The sequence below is a fragment of the Carassius auratus genome, chromosome 22 (genome assembly GCF_003368295.1).
Source record: "Carassius auratus strain Wakin chromosome 22, ASM336829v1, whole genome shotgun sequence".
Lineage (NCBI taxonomy): Eukaryota > Metazoa > Chordata > Actinopteri > Cypriniformes > Cyprinidae > Carassius > Carassius auratus.
This window is the reverse complement of record NC_039264.1, coordinates 5,000,504-5,020,575: the sequence shown is the minus strand read 5'-3', so window position 1 is coordinate 5,020,575 and position 20,072 is coordinate 5,000,504. Positions and strand designations below refer to the sequence as shown.

Sequence of the window (20,072 nt, the reverse complement as noted above, 5' to 3'; positions counted from 1 at the left end):
GGCTCAGCCAATGATCACCTCCAGGATGATCAAAGACAGTCTGGAGTTACCTGTAAGTACTGTGACAGTTAGAAGACGTCTGTGTGAAGCTAATCTATTTTCAAGAATCCCCCGCAAAGTCCCTCTGTTAAAAAAAGGCATTTGCAGAAGAGGTTACAATTTGCCAAAGAACACATCAACTGGCCTAAAGAGAAATGGAGGAACATTTTGTGGACTGATGAGAGTAAAATTGTTCTTTTTGGGTCCAAGGGCCACAGGCAGTTTGTGAGACGACCCCCAAACTCTGAATTCAAGCCACAGTACACAGTGAAGACAGTGAAGCATGGAGGTGCAAGCATCATGATATGGGCATGTTTCTCCTACTATGGTGTTGGGCCTATTTATCGCATACCAGGGATCATGGATCAGTTTGCATATGTTAAAATACTTGAAGAGGTCATGTTGCCCTATGCTGAAGAGGACATGCCCTTGAAATGGTTGTTTCAACAAGACAATGACCCAAAACACACTAGTAAACGGGCAAAGTCTTGGTTCCAAACCAACAAAATTAATGTTATGGAGTGGCCAGCCCAATCTCCAGACCTTAATCCAATTGAGAACTTGTGGGGTGATATCAAAAATGCTGTTTCTGAAGCAAAACCAAGAAATGTGAATGAATTGTGGAATGTTGTTAAAGAATCATGGAGTGGAATAACAGCTGAGAGGTGCCACAAGTTGGTTGACTCCATGCCACACAGATGTCAAGCAGTTTTAAAAAACTGTGGTCATACAACTAAATATTAGTTTAGTGATTCACAGGATTGCTAAATCCCAGAAAAAAAAATGTTTGTACAAAATAGTTTTGAGTTTGTACAGTCAAAGGTAGACACTGCTATTTTTTTGAACACACCCCTTTCAACTAATTGCCCAATTGCACAGCCTTAAGAGCGTGCATATCATGAATGCTGGGTCTTGTTTGTTTTCTGACAATCTACTGAACCTACTGGTAACTTGTTTGCCACGTAGCAATAAAAAATATACTAAAAACCTTGATTATTCTGGTTAGTCACATTGTACTGCTATTATTTTGAACAAGACTGTATATATATACACTGTATATAAGATTTTTGATTTTAAATTTAAAATATGCATGGAATCAAAAAATAAATATATTTAAAATATATATTTTACAACTTTTTAACAAATTGGTAGTAAAATACAAGTTAAACTGTTAAATGACATGAATTGTCACAATTAGGAAATGTGTATATATACACATTCTTTAGGTATTTAAACGAAAAACAAAAAAAAATATATTAAATAGAAATACACACAGAACTTTAAAATATATTTCACATATATATATATATATATATATATATATATTACACACGCACACACACACACACAAACATACATATACACACACACACTTACATTTTATGTAAAATGATAATTATATATTTGAAGTATGTATTTTTTATGTTTGTAGTCAATAAGAATGTTAAAGAGGGGGAAAACCATTATGTGTAAACATTTATTGGTTTCAAACTGAGATAAAAACAACTTGCACCAGCAAAACATTTTACAGCCTTTCATAGTCCACACATCTTGCAACGAAAATAAAATAAGGGAGGGGAAAAAAATGCAAGAGAGAGAAAAAGGGGGAAAAGACGTGAGAGAGAGTGCAAACTTTTATTCCAGTGACTTTTAATGAGATAAGAATCCTAAAAACCTGTTGTCCATCGTCCCCAAGACAGGAAATGAGAGAGAAAGCGATAAAACCTTCCATTTGGCAGCTGCGCCGTTTTCATCGTTTAAATTAAGTTAAAAATTCAAAAACACTCAGTCCATATACTGGAGAGCCAAAAAACCAAGACGACACTCGGACGAAGAAAAAAAAGACTTGCTTATTTGGATTCGTCTACAGTATAAATGATACATTTTTGGACGTTGTTTTTCTGGCTTTGTCGTTGTTCGGCGTAAACAGTGCGTCCCTGCTCAAAGGCACAGGTCAAAAAGTGTTCCCTTGTGTCCCGTCTTCATGTTCATGGGTCAGTTGTAGCATGTTTGCTTGTTTATTTCCATTTATGAAAAAAAATACTTTGTTTCGTATGATGTGACATTCGCGATAAAAAAAACCAAACAACATGCTCCGGTTTCAGTTTTGCGATCCTGATCTATTCAAGATGAACAGAAAAACAAGCCAAACATATCTCATTTGAATTCGTTTTGGTTTTGTGTGTATAAAGCTAGATAACTGAAACCGTGAAAGAACAATTTAACTACAACATTACAACTTTTTTTTAAACAAACTAGCGTGAAAACCCCATTTGAAAGAAACCCGTTTTGATCAAGCCATAGTGGTGCAAAAACAATCAAACAAAACAGACAAAAAAAAAAAGAAAGATACAAAACCAGGAGGGTGTGACTGAAATGGCAGGAAGTGAGCCTGAGGCAATGGTGGTGATTGGTGGAGAGCGGGGAAGGGGCGTGGCCTCACTGAGAGCTGGATCTGGCGAGCGTGTGCTGTTCGTTATGTTCCTTGCTAGTTCTCAGTTTGAATTTGGCGATGGAGCAGCTGAGTTTCTGAAGCGCGTGCTGTGCCATGTATTTCGACGGGAACAAGGCCAGGATGGTGTACGTGGACGCCAGGTCGTGAGGGGGCAGTTTGGGAGGGTCAGAGTTCGTAACGTCCGCTCCCTCTGATTGGCTGGGGGATGGAGGTTTGGGCAGCCACTTTATGAGAGCGCCAACTTTACTCAGTTCTGCCAGAATAGAGTCCGCTTCCACTCGACTGATGCCAGCCGGAAGATCGGTCACCTCCAAAACACGCCCGGTGTCTGGACACACAGAAACATCTTGGTGAAAAACTGATCATGCTTAACAAAAGTCACAGTGATGCATGCACTTATTTCGATTAACTATAAAAATTTTCAGTATTATTTTTTGGGGTATTATGATTATTATTACGATTGCATATTATAAACATACATTTTATTACCAGACATTACATTTACATTACACTCCAATTTTAATACCAGTATTGTAATAGCATGTTTTTTTTTAAATATATTTATATACATTTTAAACATAGAAATATATTTATTTCCATTTACATATGACATTTAATCTATCTCAATATTTCTGTTATTATTCATTAGTGTACACATATAGGATGAGCTCCAATAAACAAACCAATAAATACATTCATACAATTTCTTCATATTTATATCTTATTTTTTATATTTATATCTTTATTATTAATGCCATTATTCAAAGGTAAACATGGTTTAATTCAATTTTAAATGCATAAACTTAACACTTTCTCCGCCAGCATTGTTGAACAAAATTATCCTCAGCGATTTTGGTAATTTTCCATAAAATTTGATGGCCTACACTATATTTTGCTAAATGAATATTTGAATACGCAATACACCCAAATAAAGATCTACTTAAAAATAATAATAATAATAATAATAATAATAAAATCAGTTTTATTTTAGCTTAAAGCATTCTTTTTTTTTATATCAACACTTGAATATAGGTCAGTTTCATAAAAATGTATAATTTTGAGCAAAAAGGTGAGAAAATAATTTTTTTTTATCAAAAACGACCTACATCTTCATAATATTCAGTACGATTATCAAAGCATAAATCCAGTAAATCGTTTCAATCAACACCTCCAAAGCTTGCACAGACATAACACTTCCTGGATCAATATTTTACTCCATAAAACTATGCAGTTTTCATTTATATGCTGTCTATTTCTGATGATCGCATTATTTTTTATACACATCTGTTTACATAAGAGATCGCTTGTTTCTCCGTCCTGTCCACGTATGTTTTTGTTCGGGAGGTTTTGTACTCATTCAGAGGATGTGTCATAGCGCCCCCGAGTGTGTAACAGTGAAAACATGAAAAGCCGTCTTTTTAAATGGCGGGGAAAGAGTTGATTATAATACAAAATATAATATAAGCGTAATGGAAAACTAATAATATTCAATTTAAAGGAATAGTCAGGTCAAATATAATATTCAGTTTTAGGAAAAAAACGTTAATAAAACAAACCCACACACAAACAGATATATACATATATAAAATCTAAATTAGTTTATGGATTTACAGAAAGTGGGATTTTCCTTTATATTACTATCTTAAAATATTTTTAATTATATAAAGGCTATTTAACAATACACAGCACATACATGTTTACATGCTTGAAAGATGCTCTTAAAGGAGACATATTATGCCCCTTTTTGCATCATGTAATACACGTCTCTGGTGTCCCCAGAATATGTCTGTGAAGTTTCAGCTGGAAATACCCCACAGATCATTTATCATATCACTGTGAAAATGCCTATTTTGAGTGGAGGCAGACACACGCTATTTTTGGGCCTGTCTCTTTAAATGCAAATGAGCTGCTGCTCCCAGCCCACATTTCCAGAACAGAGCTGCCTCATTACAGCTTGTACCTGCTAAAAAACATACGTTTTTTGTTCTGATTATCACTTTTATCATGCTGAAATCATGCGTTTTAAACCATATTAATTTAAACTTCTGATAAATGGTTTTCTGGGTGTACACATCTGAAGCACATGAACAGAAAGCGGCTGTTGAGCAGCATTAGAGCACTAAACTAAGTTCTCTTTCACACACAAGTTTATGTAAAAAAACACATACGAGTTAAAAAAACAGTCGGTTATGTCTGTGAAGGTAAACAGCTGGGAAATGAATCACATGTTTATTTTAGATCTGTGTGGCAGCAGCAATATTCAGTAAATAAATCAGTAAATCCACTTTAATCCACTCTAAACAGTGTTCAGTGCTCGTGTGTGCAGCCAAAGACAAAACCCTTAGCATGTTTTGCTCAAACTTTCACCATGGCATTAGAGCTGGTACACCGTTGTCACTTGCAAAATCAAATTGAAGCACCCTGGGTATAAAACTTAAGAGACTGAGGGTTGGTAATATTATTATGAGATCCTTTTGCCACGTCACCAAAGGAGCGAAATCTGACGCGCTCGTTTTCTCAGACGCTTGCACTCTGATACTGAACTTTAAATTAGAAGGCAAAAATCCCACAACATTTTTGGGGATATGTTTTAAATATTCAATATCACACACCCAGTGTGTTTATGTTCCTGATAAAAATCATTTTAGGAATGTCCTCAAAGTTAATATTTTTTAATGAGTTGTAAACTTGGTCTTTTAGGCATCAGGGACATCAAGGTATTTATCTAACTGTATGCTCATAGTTCAGATTTTCATACCCATTTCTCCTGTACTCATGTCAGTAGACAGTGATTTCTTTGCGGGTCTTCGACTGCGCATGCCGTGCCGGACAGCCACAGGACCCTGAGACACGACAACAGAGCTGAACGTAAGCCAATGTGCATGAAGAACGAGAAAGTCCCGTGTTTAACGTGACAATGGAGATGAAGATGATGCTAGATGTGCATGAATGTCGTTAGATCACCTGATCGTGAGTGTGAAAACAGTGTGTGTGTGTGTGTGTGTGTTCAACCTGGTGGTGATGAAGATGATGATGATGGTGGTGGTTGACCACATGAGAGCCGTGCATTAGTGGGGGTCTGATGGGGGGGTTATACTGAAGGGGCTGCCCAATCAGAGGAGGATACCTGCCATCACCTGTGGACACACCAACACCAGTGTTATCTAAACTATTCCAAAAATATACAACATATGCCAAAAATACATATATTAAAAAACATATCAAATATAGAAATAAATGTAAAACCAGGATTTACTATTTTTTTCTTAACAAAATACAAAAATATATTGGAAATTACCCAAATAAACTAAATATATACACATTTTTATACAAAAACACCAATTATATCCCAAAAACCTACAAGTTGTACCAAAATTATACCAAATGTATTTAAAAAAAAAAAAAAAATGCAGGATGTACAGGATAAACCAAAAATATGCAAAATCTAACAAAATATTAAAAGTAACTTAAATATACAAGATTACAACAAAAATACCAAAATGTACCGAAAAATAAATAAAAATAAAAATTTGGATGCACTCTGATCGACCCACCTTGTCCTGGAACGTATGGGCGGGACAACTGAGGCATGATGGGGAAAGGGGCGTGACCAGGACGAGGCCCCTTCATATTGGCCTGATGGGTGGAAGCTGGCGATTGAGATTGAGCCAGAGAGGGGGAGGGGCTTAGCAGCTGCTGTGGGTTATTCTAGAAAGCGAGAGAGAAAGGTTACGGATGTTGTGTCATGTGAGAATGAGGTCACATGGGGCGTGACGCAGGTGACTGTACCTGTGTGGTGTCCTGCGGCAGTAGGTCGCCGGTTTTGTAGTAGCGGTTGTGTTTCCAGTGCAGTGGGGACGGGGCTCTTGGCTGCTGGCTGGGAGGAACACTCAACTGCATCATCATTACACCACCAGCAGGGGGAGGCGGAGGAACAGCTGAAAATCACAACGCATACTACAGATTTCAGTACATTCAAATAAATTTGAATTAAAATATATAGTGTATTACAAAAATATGAGATGTAAGACGCATAAAAATAATAATTACTAAATTACAAATTGCAGTAAAATTATGTGTAAAATAAAAACCTTTACAAGAAAATAACACATGCATAAATATATAAAATTAAAAGAATATTACTTATTTTAAATTATAAATTGTTATGCAGCCAAATGCATTATATCAAACAAAAAAAATTATTAACTACATTTTTAACTACATATACACACATTTTATACTATATTTTTAATATTTAATTCCGAACTGTGATGAAATATCATAAATGTAATGTTACTTTTATTAATGTATTATTTGTATTAATAATATTAAATAATTTGATAATAAATAGTAAGAAACAACAGATTGTTATAAAGTAAATTAAATAGTAATGGCTGTACCATTAAAAACTAAACGGTGTAATATATACATTTTAATATACTTGAAAACTAATGATTTTCTTCCAAATTTGCAGAAAAATGAAAAATATTTAAAAACAATTTACAAGCGTGCACATAGGTACACACAGTGTATATTATGTGTAAAATATATTATTAAAATATGAATTGCATCACAAAACAGTATAATACTATACTATATATAATAAATATAAATTTGTATATGAATACATTTCTCTAACACTAAATGTAATCATTAGTCAAACAGACACATTCAATTGTTCTCTTATTTTTAATATTATTATATCTCATGCACACACGCACACAGTATTATTCTTATTAACCTTTAGAGTTGAGAACTGTCACTAGTGCAGAAACACATCATCTCTAGTGTTAGAAATACAACGTTGGCTACTGAATTATTCAATAACAGACAAAAATGAGGAACTGCTACACACAATGCACAAACAGACCAATTAAAGTGCTTTATTAAACAGTGTAAGGTCAAAGAGTGTGTGGGTCTCGCCTCTTCCTCATTAAAAACACCCTCTTCTTCAGCAGCATAATCACCACACACACACACACACACACACGCACGCACGCGCGAGCGCACACACACACACACACACACACACACAGCTGAGCGTTCATTAACACTGAGGTTTATTCAAATAAACACCGATTGTTCTCACTGCTTCTCAAACGTGTGATGAACTCTTCACAAACGCCGTAAGGAACGAGCAGAAACCAGAATTGTAAACAACATTTAATTAAACGGCCAAGTAAAACATTTAGAAAATGAGAAATAAACTTTTCAAAGCTCGTTATGTGCGCTCAACTTATTAACCGAGAGATAGACTTCATATCTAATTAAAAAATACCTGCCTTTAGTAAATGAAGCAGAGCTATATTCATTAACCTTTAGAGCCAGTTTCAGTTTACACCATTAAAACAAGTTTACATAGATAACCAAGAAATGATCAAGAAAATAAAAATTATAGAAAAAATTACTATTGAGTATTTAATTATTAAATTACTACTATTTTTCAATAGTTCATATTTAATCATTAATTTTACATGCATATCTTAATTTTCTATTGAGAATTTTTTTTTCTTTTTTTATCATACATGTATTTTTTATTATGAGTTATTTATTTTATTTATTAATTTTAGGTATAATAGTGTAATATAATATTTTAGAGTTATATAGTGATGTTTTTTTTGTGCATTTGACAGTCAAGTGGGACATCTGCAAAAAAATGGTAGGTAAAAAATAAAATAAAATAAAATAAAAGGTGTGTGTATATACATTAAATATTACTTTAAAAAGGATAAAGGAATATAAATAATTGGACAATATATATATAAAATAGAACAGTAATTATTCAATTTAAACATTTTATTTACAATATTATCTCTCTCTCTCTCTCTTATATAAAATAAATAAATAAAATAAAAAATAAAATAAAAAACAATAATATTAATAATAATAAAAAAATTATATATATATATATATATATATATATATATATATATATATATATATATATATATATATATATATATATATATATAATTATTATTATTTTTAAATATGGAGAATCATGCGTTGAAAAAAAACACTCAGGCTTATTACTTTTTGTATTTGTTTTGTGATTGGTCGCCATACCTGTGCACTGCTGGCCTGTGATTGGCTGAGAGCCACAGGGGGAGGGTGCACGGGGAAACTGCATCTGCTCTGAACCCGGCGGAGGGAGGAAACCAACGGTCGAGCTGCGCACACACACAGGAAGTTCACATGACACACAGTACAGAGCCAATCACATTCAGCGAGGCTTTAATCTGATTGGTTGACAGCTGGATGCATGCATTACCTGATGCTAGAGTGTTGCCCTGGCGGCATCATGCTGTAATACACCTGCATGCTGGTGGAGGGCGCTGTTGTCTGATTGGTCTGTCCCTGCAGCACGATCTGTTGCTGATAGGCTGCCTGAGGAACGCTCTGAGAGCCCTGCTGCACAGACACCTGACAAACACACACACGTCACCGCATAACAATCACAGAAAACACCAAGAGACGAGTGAAGCGCTGCACTCTGATACCTGATACGGAGGCATTGTGGGATACTGCACCATCATGCTCTGAATCTGATTGGCCTGAGAGCCGACCAGCGATTGGTTCTGAGTCTGCTGGACTCCCATCATGCCCTGGTAGCTGGGCGGATGAGCGGGCATGACCGTCTGGAAACCTGAAAACACATCAAGACGGCAGCGTATTAGCAGAAACAACAGCCAACGACCAACAAACAACATCTGGAAGCAAAACATTACAGACAACGGGCAAAAACAGAGTGTTACGCAACATTAAAGCTGTAAACAACTTTTAAAACCGCAGTTTAATTACGAAAAGACTGAAATATGTGAAATGAGGTTTAAGACCGTGTGAATGTGAGCGGGAACAGATGGACGTTTGTGTGCGTGGAGTCTGAATCCGTTCACAGTTTGCGAGGAAATGGCATCGCTTCAGAAGAAAAACAATGGCTGGCTAACGATTGTGGCACATCAAGCAGCGAGAAAATTAGACACACAAGTTTGTAACACCTGCGATATTGCGGCCATGATAAGAATAATCTGTTATTTACATGCATTTTCTAAAAGAAATCAGTGACGCTGACTGGATCAATGTTATAATTCCCGAGCCAGACTGATAAGGTTTATAATGATCGGTTTAAAAATAATAAATAATATTTGTAATACTAAAAGTATAAATAATATTACTGCCATTTTTAATGCATAAATTAGTAATATTTAATAAATGTTTTTAATGACCGGCTCGAATAATAATGATTGAATATTGTATTATTGTAGTACTTAATATTTAATTATTTAATATGTATTAAATATTAAATGCAATGAACATTTAATATAAACTGTTAAGTATGCAATTCATTTATGGGTTATGGTTATACATACAAATATTTTAATTGGTATTATTTTTTTCATAATTTCTTAGTATTATAATGCATTAGTATTTAATAATGTTTACTAAATATTACATTTAATAAATGAATAATAAATCTCATAATACCGAATGCATTTAATGATTTAATACATATTTATAAAATACTAAATGCAATAACCATTTAATAAAATGTTTAATATGCAATACGTTTACAAATAAATTCTATACTGCAATATGGGTTTATACATAATAATCATACAAAGTATAATATATTTTCTTAGTATTCAATAATGTTTACTAAATATTACATGTAATAAATGAATACCAAATATTACACCGAATACATATAAACAAAATGTATAATATATAATACAGTGGTTTATAATGATCGGTACAGTTATAATAATGATAATAATGTGTCTAATTCTATAATCTATCAAATTAATTGTATTTATAATTCTTATTTTATTTATATATTTATTTTAAATAGAATGGCATTATTTATTTACTGTTATAATATTTAATAAAAAATGTAAATATACTACATAGTAAGAATTGCTAAATAAATAAAGAGAGTAATATATATATATATATATATATATATATATATATATATATATATATATATATATATATATATATATATAAATAATGTTAATAATAATAATGTTATTAAATATTACTAAATATATGTATATCTGTATTTTTTATTATTATCTATAATATGATTTATTTTGGTCACGAAGGCTAGCAGGGATTTCGTGTGGACTGTGATCTCTACAGGAGCAGATCACTGAAACTCCACTGATCTTCCCCTCGACTTCAGATCCAGGACAGATGAGTGGACGGCTTCTTCTCTCCCGTGTGTGTGTGTTTGTGTGTGTGTGTGTGTGTGTGCGTGTGTGTGAGAGAGAGTACACAGCTATTTTTACCTGCCCTTGCAAGGCGAAAGTGAAGAGAATAAAAGCCTGTCGATTTAGACCATACAAGCACACACACACACACACACACACACACACACACACACACACACTTGAGTGTCAGTGTAATGGGGACTTTCAATGTCACTTTAGACCAGGTCTGATTTTTTTCCTCTTGACACACACACACACACACACACACACAGCCTCTCTCTATTAATTTACTTTCAGTTCGTTTATTTATTTATTGTTTGTCATGAATATAGCCATTGCTAATATGGCAATGGATATTTAATTATTGTTTTTTTTTTTTGTTATGAATACAGCCATTGGTAATATGGCAATGGATATTTAATAATTTAATTTATTGCTTGTTTGTTATGAATATAGCCATTGCTAATAAGGCAGTAAATATTTATTTATTGACATAGTTTTTGTTTATGAATGCAGCCATTGCTGATATGGCAATGAATATTTATTTATATTTATTTTACTGAATGTATTGTTTGTGTGTCACAAAAACAGCCTTTGGTGAAATAGCAATTTCTGTTAGCTGTTGTCAAGAATATTATATAATAATATTATTAATATTTATTTGTTCAGCATTTATTTATATAATTGTTAATCATGAATATAGCCTTTGGCAATGTGACAATGAATATTTATTTTTTGTTTGCTTGTATATATTAACTGCTCGTCACAAACATAGCCTTTGGTAACAAAATAATTAATACGTATTGTTGTTGTTGTTGTTGTTGTTTTTAAATAACTGTTAGTTATGGATATAGTGTTTAGTGATATGGCCATGAATATTTATCTGTTTGTTTTGTTTGTTAATCATGAATATAGCCTTTTGGCAATGAATAATTGCTTGATTTGCTTTGTTTTTCTTCTCTGGCTCAACCCGACTGATGTAAACCGTGCTTAATGAATACTTTCACAATGTCCAGTAATTAAAGCCTGCCAGCAGAACAGTGGAGGTCAGAGGTCAGGGGTCAGAGTTGAGGAGTGAGGGCTGGGAAAAGAGACCGGTTCACTGTGAGAAAGACTACGAATCTCATACAGTGACACGGCCCCGTCTCCCAGCGCTCCAGTCACAAACCCTACAGGAAGTGTCCACTCAGACAGGAAGTGTGTGTGTGTGTGTTTGTGTTTGTACCTGTGTGCTGCGGCGGCAGTGTCTGACTCTGGGGGGCGCTGTAGTGTACCGGCGTCACCGCTCTGTAGTGTTGGCTGGAGTGTGAATACTGTCCCGGAGCGCAGTAACACGCCGACACCTGCAGAAACACACACACACACACACACACACACACACACGTGTTATCCTGAACCCTCGGTCACATGACGCGGGTGACGTACACATGTGTGTGTGTGTGTGTGTACCTGCTGCATGGGCTGCTGGATGTATCCGTGCGGCTGGAGGAGCGCTTGATTGACGGCTGGGGGATGATGGGGGTAGGTGTGGCTGCTCATGGGCTGTCCCGCCGATGGAAGCATGTAGCCGCTGGGCGGAGGGTTCTGGAGCACCAGGGATTGTGGGTAGAGGCCCGTGTGGGGGTCCGGAGCGTCACCCGAAGGCTGCCGGACGAGGTTCATCTGACTGAACTGGGCACTTAGACCGTCCTGCTGCTGTTTAAACACACAAATACACAAGACAACAGATCAGGTTAGTTTAAAAGATTAAAGACAAGGATCAAGCTAACTACTAAAGATTCAAAAAAAAAAGTTTTTATTTATTTTTTTTCTTTTATATATATATATATATATATATATATATATATATATATATATATATATATATATATATATATATATATATATATATATATATATAAAATTAAAAAAAAAAGCTACAGTTTGAAAAATTATATAAATTGAGGCTTTCATTTTATAATCAATTTTAATTTGTTCAAATTGTCAGAAAAATATTTTATGATTTTATTGTAAATGTGTTTTTAATACATTTAAAATTTGTGTATATATTTATTTTAAAATCTCTCTCTCTTGCTCTTTCTCTACACACACACACACATATATATCCATTTAATAAATTAAAGTTAAACAAATTCCATATATATTTATATGATTTATTTAATGTTCATTTATTAAATTATGTGAGAAAAAAAAAAAAAAAGAGTTTGAGCAAAACTATCTCAGCTATGTAGGAAATCTCTGACTTATGCACATATGTACATTTTTTACTAACTTATTTTTTAATACAACTGTAAAACTAAAAATTATTTACTTTTAGTTATTATATATATATATAATAACAAATAATTATAAAACTAAGGTTAAAGTAGAATTGGGTCATTATTTCAACCAATCAATCTCTCTCATTTGAAGCCCAAGAGTCCATCTTCATCTGATTAAGCAACAAAAGGAGATATTTCTGAAGTGGAAGTGGATCACACGCTTTCAGAAACTAAACCAGGGCGTCACTTTGAGATCAAAGTCAGCAGGACCAGAGCCCCTGCCCGGCGCCACAAACGCCACACGTTTTATTAAAAAACTGACAACATCTGCTGCCATTCATTATTGATGTGCTCTGAATGCGTTAATGAGGGGGTTATATTTGGTAGAAACGGGTCACACAGTAAGAAATATGACAGAAGTGACCCAGTTCAGTTATGAGCCCCTCCACCCTCATGGGGCTCGTTTGGAAACTTTGGAGAGATGAATCAATAAAACGGACACACTCCGGCGACACACTGAAATCACAAACTGGATTGCAACAGAATATGGAAAATTATTATTATTTTATGACTAAAGAGAAGAATAAGGGAAAAGCAAAAAAAAAAAAAAAAAAGACTGGGAAAATGAGAATAGAAAAGAGGACGAAAACAAAAGCTAAATACTAAAGAGGCCATATTGTACACTTTTGTAATAATATCTATTTGTATCATATACTGAATCTATTAAAAACCTAAAAATATTAACAAAATATAAAGACAATTAATAAATAATTTTGGATAGTGCATATACATACATATACATTATAATAAAATTATATAAGAATCATGAATAAAACTTTTTTTTAAGTTTAATAGTTGTGAATATTCTAAAATTATGAAAACAAAAATATAAATACATTTTAAAAGTTGTGAATATTATGGTAATGTAATGTGTGTATCATATACTGAACTTTTTTTAAAAGAACAAGTACATTCTAAAAATGAATTAATAAATGTTTAAGAATTGTGAATATAATGGAATGTTTGTATCATAATATTGGAGTTAACTGAAAAGACAAAGAACATAATATGTAACAATGAATGAAATTATAAATAAACTTACGTAATTACAATAAAATTGTTATTGAAATTATTTATGTTAAAATTATAAGCGTGGGAAAGGTGCTAAGGGAAGTTGTGAATATTATGGTATGTATCGTAGACTGAACTTCTTTCAAAAGAAGGAGAAAAATTCTCTCCATGTTTTCTGTGCCATGGCCTCTTTAATGAATGGAGGGAGAAAGAGAGAAGGACAGGCGTTATGATGGAGTGATAGTAAAGGAGGAGAGAAGTACCACAGTGTACTGTTGAGTGAAAGCAGGAGGCAGAAGAGGAGGACAAGAGACCGCAGCATACTGCACAGGCTGAGCAGACGACTGCAGAGGAGAGAGAAGAGACACACACACACATCAACCTCTGAAGACAACTAAACACACAGCGGGAAAACTAAACAAGACTTCGAAAACACTGATGTATTACTACTCCAGCAACAGATCAGATTTGTGTGTTATGACAGACAACCAATATGATGACCAACACTTTAAATGTGTACAGTATAAACAGCGAAGGACAAATGAGAATAACCAATCACATTTATTCTGTCTTATTCTACTTTATAAGCATAAATACTGACAGTCATCAGGTATATTGTTATAGCCAATAACCAATATGATAACTAATATTTTAAATATTACTTTGACTGGAGATATTCAAAGATTATTAAATTATAAAAATTAAATATGAAGTATCAAATAGTAAATTAACGTAACAAATGTATTATTTGTAAAAATCGGACAAATTCAACTTAATTAAAAATAAGAAAAACAAAACTAAATAAAAAGAGACTAATTATTTAAAATATATATATAAAAAATATAAGTAAATTAAATAAATTCACAATAAACAAAATATAGATATAAACAGACACAGATATAGAAAATACTTTGTTATAATTATTTAAATATAAAAGAAAATAAATTAAAACAATAATTTAATATAAAAATGGAAAAATTCAATTAAATTAGCTAAAAACATTACTACAAATAATAAGACATTCAGCTAAATTACTAACAACTAGGATAAATTTGACAAAAATATTAATTTTCATTATTTTATGTTTATTTAATATAAACACTTGAAAACGCATTAATTCAAATCAATTTAAAATTAAATTACACCACAAATCAAACTACATTATTTAAATGTAAACATATTAAAGAAATTAAAAAGAGTGTAAGTTAAAACCTTTTGTAAAAATAAATAATAAAAAAGTAAACTAAAATATTGAAAATAATAAAATAAAAATAAAAAACTCCAAAATAATAAGAAAAACAAAAAAATTTTCAAAAAAATTTAGCATTTCCTGACCTGTGCTAGAAGGTGATTGGCTGGCTGATGTTGAGGGGGAGGAGGCAGAGGCGGAGGAGGGGGCGGTGGGGGAGGATGTAGAGTCATGGGCTGCGGGCCCCGCCCCTGCTGTGATGTCATAGTGGGGTTGTAGATCACTGGACTGCCATCGGGGTTAACAAAAGGCTGACCTGTAGAAGACAAAAACCAAGCAAACAGTCAAAAAACTGAATCCGCATTGACCTCGATGTCATTTGCGCAACAATAAATTAGTACGAAAAGTTAGTTTCGCGAAAAAAAAAGAAATTGACACCATCCTTTGTGGTAAGAGTTGGTCAGATGGTACCAACCTGTCTGTGGATTGAGCAGCACGCTGCCCGGCGGGATGGCGCTGCTATCCAGAGGAACGATGTAGAAGCTAGCATTAGTGTTAATGTTAGTGTTAGTAGTGGCACTCTGAGACGCCGGGGCCGGTAGAGGGGCCGCAGTAAAGCCCCGACCAGGCTGGGACAGAACAGGGGCGGGGAGCGGCAGCTGAGCCGGTCGAGGGAGTGACCCGGAAGAGGAACCTACGCTACTAGAAGAGTCTGAACCTGAAGGAGAGCGAAGAACGAAAGAGCTTTTACTATCATATACAAGGTACGGAGGATGAGAGAAGAGGAGGTGATGGGCGGAGCAAATACTAAATGACAGGAAATGATGTCATAAGGAAGGAAAAGGAACCATGCAGGGTGGATAAATTACTTCAGCCCAAAAAAGAAGAATCTGATGATGGTACTTCTAGATATTATTTTCAATGATCAGAATGAGTTAAATAGTTTTACTATTAATTTGATTAAATCTTTATTACTTTTCATTTAATAAATGTAACAATATTTTTAAACCCATTTGTTTTTTTAAAGTAATATTAATATTTTATTTATTATTTATTAATTTGTATGCTATTATTCTTTATCTTATTTATTTTTATGGATTAATTTAGAATATCGCTGAGAACTACTTAAAATCTTATTGATCGGACTGAAAAGCATTTCTAAAAAAATATATATATTTAAAATAATAAAATTCAAGATAGAATTTAACAAAATATTGATATGCCTACCCAAATAAAGTACTTTTTATTAAGAATTTAAAAAAATATTGTAAATAGTAATAAATTACAAATTAATTTGTTTTTGTTAATAATAACAAAAAAGAAGAACTAAATATGTTACTAATTAAAATAAAAAGTAAACAATAAAAGAAATTCACAATTTCTTATCTGACGTTTATGTTTTGAAGCAACCAATAAATAAATAAATAAATAAATAAATATACACTGATAAAATCACATGGCAGAGTTATTAAATTACTTATTTATTAATTAGTTTTATTATTTATTAGTAATTAGTTATATTTATTACTTTACCTTTATTAAATATTTTTATTTTTATTATTTAAATCTATTGATTTCATTAATAATTAATGTTAATAATTGTGTTTTATTTATTATTAATTAATATTTTTAACAAAGACTGATTAGACTGAAAGGCATTTCTTTAAAAAATCATATTTAAAATAATCTGATTAACAATAAAATTTATCAATACATGTGAAATACAAATAAATAAATAATAAAGAAAACAATACATTATTTCTTATCAGTTTATATCTTGAAGCAACCCCCCCCCCCCCAAAAAAAAAAAAAACCTGATGAAACCACTGGATATCAAATAACACCATTTGCAATCATTTGGAGGGTTGTTCAAACCTAACTGGGCAGGAGAATGATCCAGCGGTTACCGATCGGAAGAGGAGCATCATTAAATATTAAAAATGATAAATATATATTGCCGTCGACTCCTTGAGCTTCTAAATGCCAGAGTATAAATAACCAATGAAGCCAGAGAGCAGACAGCTCTGAATATCAATGTGTTCTCCTAGCTGTTCCTTGATGGACATGAAACGGGTGAAAAGAGGGCAAAGAGATGCTTCCTGCCACACACATGCACATTCTCAACGCACAGCTGCTTAAAGCAAGAACAAGAAATGATGAAAATAATAATAAAAAAAGGACTTCAAAAGAACAAAATGATGAGCGTTCAAAGCAGGACTGGGATTGTGAAAGTCAAAACACACTTGGTGGTATCTGGACACTTCAGACAAACTAGAAAAGATCTCAAAAAATGTCTTAATTACTTATAAAGTAGTTGTATCTTTGGATTTAAGGCTCATGTTGAAAGTACCCGCAAACAGTCAAAACAGTTTACATCATTGCCGAATTTGGAAGTTGGAAAATGTTTGCTCTATAAACAATGGCAGTAATTCCAACATGAACTGCAATCTGTAAAAACTATATTAGCTTTATTCATTGAAAACCACAGACATGTAGGGATGCACAATATACCGGGTACTATAATCAGTATGGACGAATATTAAAATCTTTTATTTTAAATTTAAAAACCATCTGTTTAGGCTGAAAATGACTATAAATAAACGTACAAATGGCAGAATTTAAATGGACTGGACACTGAAGCTCTAGCGCGAACATTCATTTTTAAATTAACGCAAAACTAATATTTGCGAACTATTTGATTCTGTAACGTAACATTCTAAGTGAAACAATAATCAGCAGAAAAAACGATTACTTTAGGGAGTTAATTTTATTCATCAAGATTTAAACTTTATGGTGAATAGGGTTTCAATATGAATTCCTATGACAGGAAGTTGAAGGTAAGGGGCTTAAACATGACGCCTTGATGATGTCAGCAGAAACGTAGGTTGTTTCAGAGGCGAAAACAATTATTACGTCACTGAAGGACGAAAAAGGAATATTACAAAGAAGTTTTCACCACTTAAGAAAAAACTAAAGGAAATTGCGACTTTTTATCTCAATTCTTTTTTCTCCAAATTTTTATACAAACTCGCAATTCTGACTTTATTTCTCAGAATTACGAGTTTACATCTCACAATTCTGACGTTTTATAAGACAATTGCGAGTTAAATCAGAACTGTGAGATATAAACTTGTTGAGAACAGTTTATCCCCCTGAAAATGTATAACTCGTTGTGAGTTTATCTCACAGTTCTGAGAAAAGCAGTCAGAATTGCGAGATATAAATTCGCGTTTGCGATAAAAAAAGAATTTCACAATTTTAAGTTTATATCTCGCAATTCGGACTTAATTTCTAAGAACTGTGAGTTTTTTATTTCTCAGTTCTGACTTTATAATTCACAATTCTGAGAAATAAACTTCACAAAATGGTGAGATATTAGTTGAACATTATTTCGATATGACAGAACGTTAAATGGGCGGGGCTTAAACATAGGGCCCTGATGATGTCAGCAGAAACGGAAATTCATTTCAGAGGCAGGAACAATTTTTTATTTTGACGAAAGATTTTGCAATGACTTTAAGAACGATTAAGGAAGTAAACTGGCTTCATTTTGATTTCATGTTGACGCAGAAAACAGTTTTGATTTATAATCTAAAAGACATCCATTGTTGGTGCCACTCAAAATCTGTCTATCGTGCATCTCTACAGAGTCTCCAGGTGAAGGAGGGTGAGTTATTTACTGGTTTTGGACAGTTTCCCGGAGCTCTTGCTGCTGGCTGTACTGTCTCCTCGGATCAGCAGGCTGATGCCGCTAAAGCTATTGGCTTTGGTCATGGAGGGCTTCAGGTTCCTGTGGGAGCTGTCTGAATCCGTGCTGCTCCAGGGCCGAGGGTCTGAATACTTCAGCTCGTTCTCGGAGCTGCTCTGACGACTGTTTCCCGAGTGCCCATCTCTCAATCTGAAGAAAACAAACAAAACAGAGCCACTGTTTAGTAAAAAGAGCTAAACCATGGTCTCTTAAAATACTACATAATTAAGCAAATAAAGCGCACACAAAAAACTACCTGAATATCTGTCGTCTTTCCTGAGTGTTAATGTAACTCACGTCCTCTTGAATCCTAAAGGAAATTTAAACATTATAATTCGATTATAAGATACATAAGACAACAGACAAACAAGAAAACAAAGAAGTTTCACAGATAATTATTTATTTTTTACCTTTTATCAAACGGGAAATGTTCTTGTCCCTGCAGATGAAAATAGACACACATTTTAAAAAATAAACACCAAAAAAAAAGGGAAAATACAATAATCTATCTACCTATCTACCTATCTATCTATCCATCTATCCATCTATCTATCCATCATTAATTGATCTTAAATTAACTATTATACATTACAAAACATTTATTCTGAAAATAAACATTATAGTTATATATATTAAATGTATTTATTATTATTAAACTATATTAATATAAAGGTTGCTTGTAAGTAATTGTAAATAATTCTGAAATAGTAAGTAGCCTTACTTTTGTGAATAAAAATGGTACTTAACAGAACATGACATTTTCTAGCGTTATCTAAATGTCAAAAAAAAAAAAAATCTATTGAACAAAAATGATTAATTATGCTCAAAATAACTATTATAAATTATAAACATTTAAAAAACTAATTTGTGGTTTATTCTAATAATATACTTTCTAGTAAAATGTATTACATTTTATAATTTATTTATATATTTAACAAAAACTTTTTTTAATAAACTTAAACTACTTTTGAAATATATATATTTTTAGCTTTATATAAACTACATAAAAAATAGTAACACACTAAACCATTTATTATCATGCTCTAATTAGCTACTAGTAAACATAAGCATTTATAAAACAAAGTTGTGGTTTATT

The 20,072-nt window shown here is 32.9% G+C and overlaps 1 protein-coding gene across 1 annotated transcript in view; it reads right to left on the bottom strand.

Moving 5' to 3' along the window:
• Positions 1-1,502: 1,502 nt before the first annotated feature.
• LOC113039460 (R3H domain-containing protein 1-like) overlaps positions 1,503-20,072 on the bottom strand; it is a 19,261-nt gene continuing 691 nt past the window's right edge. The window contains exons 3-18 of the mRNA XM_026197345.1: positions 19,387-19,415; positions 19,233-19,286; positions 18,909-19,126; positions 15,704-15,946; positions 15,375-15,544; positions 14,303-14,383; positions 12,157-12,402; positions 11,933-12,050; positions 8,995-9,140; positions 8,766-8,917; positions 8,561-8,664; positions 6,284-6,432; positions 6,049-6,202; positions 5,507-5,631; positions 5,253-5,337; positions 1,503-2,822 (exon numbers count right to left, since the gene is read on the bottom strand). Coding sequence (XP_026053130.1) covers positions 2,479-2,822; positions 5,253-5,337; positions 5,507-5,631; positions 6,049-6,202; positions 6,284-6,432; positions 8,561-8,664; positions 8,766-8,917; positions 8,995-9,140; positions 11,933-12,050; positions 12,157-12,402; positions 14,303-14,383; positions 15,375-15,544; positions 15,704-15,946; positions 18,909-19,126; positions 19,233-19,286; positions 19,387-19,415 — 2,418 coding nt within the window. The 3' untranslated portion in view covers positions 1,503-2,478. The remainder of the gene's footprint in view (positions 2,823-5,252; positions 5,338-5,506; positions 5,632-6,048; positions 6,203-6,283; positions 6,433-8,560; positions 8,665-8,765; positions 8,918-8,994; positions 9,141-11,932; positions 12,051-12,156; positions 12,403-14,302; positions 14,384-15,374; positions 15,545-15,703; positions 15,947-18,908; positions 19,127-19,232; positions 19,287-19,386; positions 19,416-20,072) is intronic.